This window comes from Mchenga conophoros, linkage group LG23 (assembly GCF_057382185.1).
Source record: "Mchenga conophoros isolate Kocher_MC1m ecotype Shallow Benthic linkage group LG23, M_conophoros_male_GT1.1, whole genome shotgun sequence".
Taxonomy (NCBI): Eukaryota; Metazoa; Chordata; class Actinopteri; order Cichliformes; family Cichlidae; genus Mchenga; species Mchenga conophoros.
Genome location: NC_140547.1, coordinates 1916303 through 1925363, shown reverse-complemented (window position 1 = coordinate 1925363; position 9061 = coordinate 1916303). Strand labels below are relative to the sequence as shown.

At 49.5% G+C, this 9061-nt stretch overlaps 1 protein-coding gene across 1 annotated transcript; it reads right to left on the bottom strand.

The window, feature by feature from the left end:
• Positions 1–4458: 4458 nt before the first annotated feature.
• On the bottom strand, positions 4459–8580 carry LOC146546321 (uncharacterized). The gene has a single exon (XM_085265062.1). It carries the CDS (start codon positions 7000–7002, stop codon positions 4795–4797), a length of 2208 nt encoding a protein of 735 aa, XP_085121188.1. The 5' UTR covers positions 7003–8580; the 3' UTR covers positions 4459–4794.
• Between the last annotated feature and the right edge of the window lie 481 nt (positions 8581–9061).

Sequence of the window (9061 nt, the reverse complement as noted above, 5' to 3'; positions counted from 1 at the left end):
CTGACGGACGTGGGTTACTGACCTGGCAACCTGGCTGCCCCTGGGTGGGTCCGGGATGGGCGTGAGGTTCTGGGGGTGCTCCGTCTCTGGGCGGGGGCCCGGGCCGGGCCTCGGGGGCTCGGGTCCTGGTTGGTGTGTTGCCGGGGTTGTGGGCGGGTGGGTGCATGGGGGCCCGGCCCTGGAGCAGGGTGCCGCCGGTGCATCGAGCCGCCTGGGGGGCTCTTCAACTGGTGGGGGGGATGGTCACATCTGGCAGGAGCTTTCTTCTCTCAGGAACTCTCTGCAGGAGGGGAGGATACAGGAGAGGTGGAGGAAGATCTCAGCCTGGGCGTTTACCGTCTTATGTAGTCTGGAAGATGTGTGGTTGGTGGGGTGGGTGCAGTTTTCTCTGTGGTGGGGTTGGGTGGACTGTCCAGGGCTCTGTGGAGCCGGGGGGCGCTACTGCACTGGGCCCCGGTCTGATGGGCCTGGGCCCCCCTTCCCTGGCGGGTCGCGGAGGGTGGGAGTGCCTACTGGGGTCAGCGGGGGAGCTGGCCCCAGGGAGGGGTTACCTGCCCCTCCCTTCCTTCCCTCCCCATCTCCAGCTGCCTCCCTCTTCCCGCTCCTCCACAACCACCCACACATGCAGGGCCTTGGAGTGGGGGTATGTCACCAGGGTGCAGAGGAGGCTACCCCCCCCCCCTGTCCCCTTCTGGCTGCCTCTGCCTCAATTTTATCCCACAACTTAGACATTCACATTATTCACACTCTCATTACACATACATATAGGATCTTGGGGGTGGGCACAATCACGGAGTCCAAATCACCATCAGGGTGTATACCTCACCCCTGACGTCGTTGCCCACCTCTCAATTTTAAATACACTTAGTCATTGAGGGCTAGCAGGAGGGACCATGCGCTTACCTGCTGCTCCTTGGCAGGTAGCTCCATGCCCTCCTGGGTTTTAATTGCACCTTAGAACACATATGCATCAACACTACAATGAGCGGGTGGAGGGAGGTTTGGAGTCTTCTCCCACCCCCATTCTCTGCGGCCTGCTGGAGCGGGGGGGGCTAGTAGGAGGAGTTGGCCGTCCGACTGCGGTCTGGGGTGTGGGGCCTCCCTGCTGCTGCGGAGTCGGGGTGGTCTGCCTCTCCCCACCGCAGGGAAAAGGGTAACACCACCTGGGTCTGGGTGCAATTCCCCCCTCCAGGGGCAAGGGTACCTAGACCCGGTTTGTAGAGTACGCTTGGGGAGTGTGATTGTGTGTACAGCGTCTCTTTATGTCTGTCTCCACGTTGGTTGAGTGTGGAGTGAGTGCATATGAGAGCATGAGGGTGGGAATGGATGTTTGTGTCTGTGTGTGCCTGTATGTCTGTGTCTATATGTCAGGTTGGGTATCAGACGCCACCTCTCTGGGGACACCTCAGGCCCTCCAAGGTTTGGAGGCCTATCTCCACCCACCACCACTTCCCCTGCCGGTGGCGGACTCCCTCAGGTGTCGGTGTGTTGGTGGTTCTTTGTGTCTGGGGGTGGGCGTCCGGGTGCACACCGGCTCACTCCTTGGCGGCCGCTTGTCGGGGCCTGGGGCCTGGGGCTCGCTCGGGCCCCTTTGGAGGTGGGGTGCCCCCGGCCTCTCGGCCTAGGGCTCGGTCACTCAGGCGCAGCTGGGGGCCGGCGGAGCTCACGGGCGCGTCACTGCAACCCCCCCTGGCTTCTGCTCCGCGGCTGCTGAGTGAGCCCTCATCTGGGACTCTCCTCAGCTCTTACTGGAACAGTGGCGCGGCTGCCCCTCTGTTGGTCTTCCATGGTCTCTTGTGTTCTGGGGTCCTCTGGATGTCTGGAGTTTTGATCTCCTCCATACCCGCTTCACACCCTGGAGGACGGGGCTGTGGCCCCCCCACACTCCCTAGCAGATCATTACATGGAGAAACCTTTGGAATGCAAGCATGCTGATCCACACAGGTATGCACACATGGGTATTCACAGACGCGGACTAAAGCTTTCTTGGCTGCTGCCTCAAAGCACACTGTGCGCTGTCTATCTTGCGTGCTGCACAATATCGTTTATTACTTAGTAAATACTGATATCTATGACTAGCTAGTTTATTGTGATGGTGCTTTGTTTTCTCTATTATTATGTTGCTCTTTGTTGTTTGCTGTCTCCTCTGTTTGTTTGTTTGTTTGTTTTTTCTCCATACAGGTGACCCAGGAGTTTTTTTTTTTTTTTGTCTCTCTTCCCCCCCCTTCTCACCGTCTCTTCTCCCCTTGGGTTTTCTTTCTTTCTCTCCCCCTCTCTCTCTCATTCATTCCCCCTGTCCTATTTATTAAAAAAAAAAAAAAAAAAATGACAAAGGATGAACTGAAGCTCTGCCATCACGTAATGTCGCATACTGCTGTTTCTGATGTCATTTAAAAAAAAAAAAAAAAAAAAAAAAAAAAAAAAAAAAAAGAAAGCAGTAACAGCTGTCCTGCACACACGGATACAACGAGTTAGTGCAACCAGGGTAGAGACACAAAATTAACAGTTCCTGTAACCCAGCAACCAAAAAACATAAGTAATGATAAAAATGTGGAGAGTACAGAGTATACTATAATAATGAGAGATATAAACGTGAAAATGTGAAAGAATAAATCAACCGTAAAATAAACTCAGAACGGTAACTGCTAAGGACATTCAAAAGTGAATATGGTAAAACGTGAGGAAGGGGTGTGGAATAAAACAATTTATATCCAGTGGTGGGAGTACAAATTCGCTCAGGCTTAAGTCCGGAGACCCTGAGAACATCGCTTAACCCTCACAACCCGACCAGACACAGTTCAACCAGATATATCCTTCAAGAGGAAGTGGGTGAGGGAAACAATTAATAACAAGCCTAATACAAAACACCACAGAGAAACAACCATTCTAGAAGCATTTAAACAAGAGAAAGACGATAATGTTCGTCACCCTCACGATCAGAGTTTTCATCATCCGTTGGCGAGGAGGTGGGAAGTTGACTAGGCCCAAAAATGACAACATGTCTTTTACAGTTAGAGGTTTTGGATGGTGCAAAATGGAGTTCCTGTGTTCTGGGGACAAGGAAATACCGGACTGTGAGACCATGCGGCCTAGAAAAGAAACCTGTTTTCTTGCAATCTGTAGTTTGGTTTTGCTCACTTTAAAACCTGTGTTGGCCAGGTGTTCAAGTACCACTCTGGTGGCCTCCAAACAGATGTCAGCCGTGGGGGCAGACAGCAAAAGGTCATCCACATATTGTATTAACATACACTCAGATGGTAGTGGGCTGGTTTGTAAAAGTTCTTTCAAACACTGATTAAACAGTCCTGGGGAGAGGGCAAATCCCTGTGGTAAGCGAGTGTAACGCCATTGTCGGCCTCTAAATGTAAATGAGAAAATGTCACGCAGTGACTCACGAAGTGGGAGGCAGAAGAAGGCATTAGCCAAGTCAATGCAGGTGAACCAGGCATGAGATGGTGGGAGGTTGGTCAAGGCAACATAAGGATTAGGCACAGGCAAAGTAGGAGTGCCAAGTAAGGCATTAATCCTTCTCAAATCATGTGCCATTCTGAACTTCCCCGTGCCTTTTTTCTCAACGGGTAGGATGGGCGTGTTCCACTTAGAGCAGGAGGGCTCCAAGACACCGGCAGTGACCAAACCAGAAATTGTTTCTGCAATCCCAGCCTCAGCCTCCGGTCTGTGTGGGTACTGAGGCTGCCACAAAGGGGTAGCAGATGACAGTTGAAAAGAGACTGGCTCCACATCAACTAAACCTACATCTGTGGGTCCAAGGGACCACAAACAATCTGGAAGAGAGTCGAGTAAAGGCGCAGCATCACAGTGGTCTGTGTGTTCTCTGCCATGTGACCCGCTGACCACTCCATGTTGCAGTGTTGAGGAATTAAAGCAATCATTTAAAATTTGGTATGTCTTGGTAGATGGAGAAAACAAAACCTGTGGGAGTTTTGTAGGTGTCCAGTCAGTGGCCGCAAGGGAACGTTTAACCATTCCACCCAGCTCCCTAGCCTGGTGTCCAGGATGTAAGGCCAGTGACACATGGGGAGCTGCCTCATCAGACATCATGTACCACTGTAATTGATCTGTTGTAAAAGTAACCGCTGCTGCCACTCCCTCCGGTGCCGCAAAAATGCACGACATGTTCAAAGACCAAGCCCGCCCCTCACACTGCTCTTGGAACATGTGCTGGTACCAGGTGGTGTCATGCCTGTCATAAAACAGTGTAACATGAGGTGGGTCAGGGGGAGGGACATAAGGATGTAGGAGTGAGAGCCACGGCCGCCATTGCTGAAAAGCAGTACAAACTCCTGGTTCAGCAGGTGTTTCAACTTCCAATAATGCCCAGTAGATGTCAGCAGAGTCCGCCAAACAGGAGGAGGGTTGCAGCAGAAACTGACCACCTCCCTCTGGCCCATTAGAACAGGCAAGCACAACCCCAGTAGGGAGAGTCACAGTTAGGCCTTGTTAAGAGCAGAGTATTGTGGCTCCTAATTTAATCAACAAGTCTCTTCCCAGTAAATTCACAGGCGCCTGTTTTGAACAAACATAGCTGTGTAACAAAGTCTGATCTCCAACCGTTGTGGGGAGGGGCACGGTGTAAGGCAGAGTTTTAGGTTCCCCAGATATGCCCACCACTGTAATCACTGTGTCAGTAAGTCTTTCACGAGCAACATCCTTAATGGTGGAGTACGTAGCTCCAGTGTCCACTAAAAAGCTGCTTCTTCTTCTATCTACAGTTATGGACAGCATAGGGTCCGCCGTTGTCCCTTCACCGTCCTGGGCAGTCTGTGGGGTGTCCTATAGCTGGGGACCACCCTCGTAGTACTCCCACCCCATCGCAGGCATCTGTGGGGCCGGGGGCACTTCAACTAAAGCACCACGAGGTCCACCTCTGTGGCCAGGATGCTGATAGGGCCCACCACGGGCTCCCCTGCCTCTTCCAGCAGCCGGGTTCAAAGGGCACGCTTTAGCCCAGTGTCCAGGTTGTCCACACCGGAAACAAACATACATCTGGCCTCCCCTACCACCTCCCATCTGACCCCTTCCCCTGAAACCACCTCTGTTTCCTCCAAATGGGGAACCTCTCTGCCCATAAGGGGCCGGGGAGTGATAAGCACCATACTGGGGGGGCTGTGGATCAGTTGGCCACGGGTTCGGATACAAATCAGGGGCAACTGGACCAGGAGGGGGAGCCGCAGCGGCCACAAGCTGCTTTTTAGGCTTGTCACCTTTTCCACCCAGGTCGTTTTTAGCTTTCTGCAGCTGAACCTTCAACAGTTGCAACTGTAAATCTTCGACGCTCTCCGCTTTATCATCAGACTTAATCTGCACTTTGTTAAGATTAAAAATCAAATGTTTCTTCCAGATTGCAAAGTCACAGTCCTGCAAATCAGGATTATCCTCCATTTTCTGGCTTACTGACTCCGGAATGCCCCTCAGCACCGCCCTTCTAAACCACATGCTCTGTGAACAAGTCCTACTGGGGTGATGACCTGTATGGTTCACCCAGTCTTCAACAGCCTGATTTAGATAATGGGTGGGATTTTGCTTTCCCTCCCATTTAAATTTCTGTAAGGTGCCTTGATTTTTGGGTGGGAATTGTTTGCGCAGGGCCGGTCCAATAAACCTCAAGGCCTGCATTAGTGGCACCTCGTTCTCATGCGTGGTAGTACCCGCATTTTGTTCCAGGTCCGCTGCCTGAGATCGGGATGTGCACCTAGTTATAATAGCTCTAAAATCTCCCAGTGCGAGGTCCTGTCCAGCTGTGTATTTATCCAAACCAGCCAACCAGGCATTCCCTCCCTCCATTATGTCAGGGAGTTTGTCCACTAGGGCCTGGACATCTCCGAATGAATAAGGTTGATACACTGGTCTACGTTGCGCTTTAGTCTGGACCAGGGGAAACATGCCTGGAGGCTGAGGCACAGGGCCCTTAGATCTAGTCTGATATCTTAAACTGGGAGGGGTAGAGGGGGGTGTATTGTTAAGGTCACTGAGTTCATCATCAGTATCCTCAGTTTTTCCCCCGCCTGGTGGGGTAGCAGTGTCAGCAAAAACGTGGGCTAAACTCATCTGTGTTTCCGGATCCTGACGGCCCACCAAAGACATGGTAACTGTGACATTTGGTGAAGTGCCAGGCTCAGTTTTTGCAGTAGCGGTCAGATCTCCTTTAACAGCGACAGGAGTGCTGGCAAAGGGGTTGGACCGGGAAAGAGGGGCTGACGCAACACGATTATTCACCTGGACCACTGACCTATGTTCATTTAAGCAGCTGCGTAATGCTGCTTCTAGATCAGTTAATTGTTGTTCAGTGGGTTCCTGTCTGTTCATTCGAACCGCAAATGGTGCGCTCGCAAATGGGTCAGTTAGGCCCTCAGATCCGGTTCCAAAACAATGGGACATGGAAGAGGGGGCTCTACTACTAGCTGAGGATGTCGCCGACAGAGAGGAGCTTCCTGGGCAAAAATGCTTGGTATCTATGGGAGTTGGAGCTACGGGCGGTTCTTCTCCAATAGTCATTATTCCACCAGAGATATTAAGTACCGGATATATGCCTGCTGAGGGAGGAGTTGAGGCAGAATAGGGAGGTGGCTGAGACCTATTTTTCTTCATGTGTGGTTTTGCAGTTTCCCATAAACACACCCAGTGATTAAATTTAGCTTTGCGGCCTGCGTGCTTATCTGCTTCCTTTCTGTGTCTCACCCCGCTCATCACACCTGCACCTGCTGCTGCTGAGTTGGCTTCTTCCTCTTTCTCTTTTGCCTGCATAGCCTTATTCTGCCAGATTATTCCCCAGTTACCACTACTCCCCTCGTCCTTTCCCTTTTCTTTCATTAACCTTTCAGCTGTTTTCCTCAATGACTCTTTCTGCTTTTTTGCTTCTTTAGGCTGGTGTGTGGAGTTGATGACTGTCTCAACACATGTTAATTGTTCTCCCAATGTGCTAAGAATAACACCGGGACCCCAACCATCATCATTAGTTTCTCGATCTAATTCTCCATCCATTTTACTGTCAATGGAGGAGTGTTCTTTTATTGATTTTAAAGGAGAATTTGGGCCAGCTGGGTTTCTGCCTCTGTTAGGCACTAACAGCTGGGGCGCTGCTTTAAAGGTGAGTCAGCACTGAAATATCCCTTCAGGTGTTACCAAGCTTCTACCAAACCGGAGTCTGGCGGGTAACCTTGCCTAGAGCTTCCTGATAGGGGTGCTAGTTGGTTGTCACCTTGTTCACACGTCTCATTCACACTTCATACATTACCTGCAGTCACTCATTACCCTCCTTATGTATGTAATAAATGTGTAAAAAAAAAAAAAAATTCTATGTGTGGTGTATTATTTTAACCAAAAGAGGAACCTAGTTCCTTTAATTGTGTAATCTGTGAACAACGGAGAACCAAACTGTCCTGCCCAGTGTTCCACAGCAAGCATTCAGCGTGTATTTATGTGTGTCCAATATCAAACAGAACATCAAAACATTTAAAACACTAAAATCATCGGGGTTTTAAGAAGAGATCCGTTTTCTCCTATTGATCAAAGGGACCCCTCCTTTGGACTCCAACCAGTACTTCTCCTTTTTAAGTTTTAGAGGATCTTTTCTAATAAAGTCCTCTGGGCCTTCCTAACCCTTCTGTAGTTTAGAGAATATTACTAAAAAATATTCTCAAGGCCTTTAACCTTTTAATTTGTTTAGAAAGGCGTTACTAATAAACCCTTTCAAGGTCCCAGACCTGCACTGAGGTATATATCCGACACCGGAGAGCAACCCGTCGGCTGCAACCGTGGTCAGACCTCAGTTCACTCTTATCTTTATTCACTTATTCACTTATTTCTTATTCACTTATCTCTTATTCACTTGTCTGATTCTCAACAAGCCTTAAGTAAGCCAGACAATTTTGGTTATGAATTACTAGGAGTTTGGACACTAAGTATTTTTATAATGTTCAATATAGCAGAAATAAAAGGTCTGCTTACCTTGTTTTTGTGTGCACACAGCTTTTGTCCAAACTCCGTTCACTCAGACCACGGCTGATGTCCTCCCATCCGTTCCAGTTACCCTGGAGCGGATCCTGTTCGTGACGCCAATTGAAGGATATAAAAAAAACAACAACAGCAATAGAATAATATTAAACACAAAGTGAACCCGTCTTCCTTCATTAAATAGGTTCTTTTAGATGTTAAGGAGGAATTGACTTAACCAGGCTGGCGGAGAATGAAGACAACCGGACACCTGCTGCAGATGGGGAATCAGTGAACTTTTATTGAGACAGAGACAACCTCTCAACACAGCTCACATCAGGAGATTCCTCATATTTGCTGTGAGGATGGGTATATATTCTCTAAAACTTACAGGAGGGGGTTGTGAGGAAAGTGCTGCATTAGCAGAAAAACAACTCCATAAAAGGAAAGCGGCCTTGGGTGTTCTAGTCTCTTCGCTTGCAGATATCTTGCACCTGCAGGATGAGGCGATCGCTTCTTATCGCTCTCAAGGCCAAAGTCGTGAGCACATTTTTATTACACAGTTGCACAGTAACTTTAAAGCTGAACAATATTTAAAGCTGAATAATGTTTGATCAGATTATATTTTCTTCACCACCAGTTGATTGTTAAAAATTAACTGCTAAAATAGGCCATTAGAAGTATACTTCATCTTGTCTCCCTATATCATGGGTGGGCATTCTCAGTCCACGAGGGCCGGTGTCCCTGCAGGTTTTAGATCTCACCTTGGCTCAACACACCTGAATCACATGATTAGTTCGTTACCAGGCCTCTGGAGAACTTCAGGACATGTTGAGGAGCTAATTTAGCCGTTTAAATCAGCTGTGTTGGTTCGAGGACACATCTAAAACCTGCAGGGACACCGGCCCTCGTGGACTGAGATTGCCCACCCACCCCCAACCGGTCGCAGCAGATGGCCGCCCCTTCTTGAGCCTGGTTCTGCCGGAGGTTTCTTCCTAAAGGGAGTTTTTCCTCCCCACTGTCGCCCAGTGCTTGCTCAAAGGGGATCATTGGATTGTTGGGGTTTTCTGGCTTTTACTGTAGTGTTTTTACCTTACAGTATAAAGCA

Coding starts and splice junctions, on each gene's coding strand:
- LOC146546321 (XM_085265062.1), bottom strand. CDS start 7,002: ATGGATGGAGAATTAGATCGAGAAACTAATGATGATGGTTGGGGTCCC.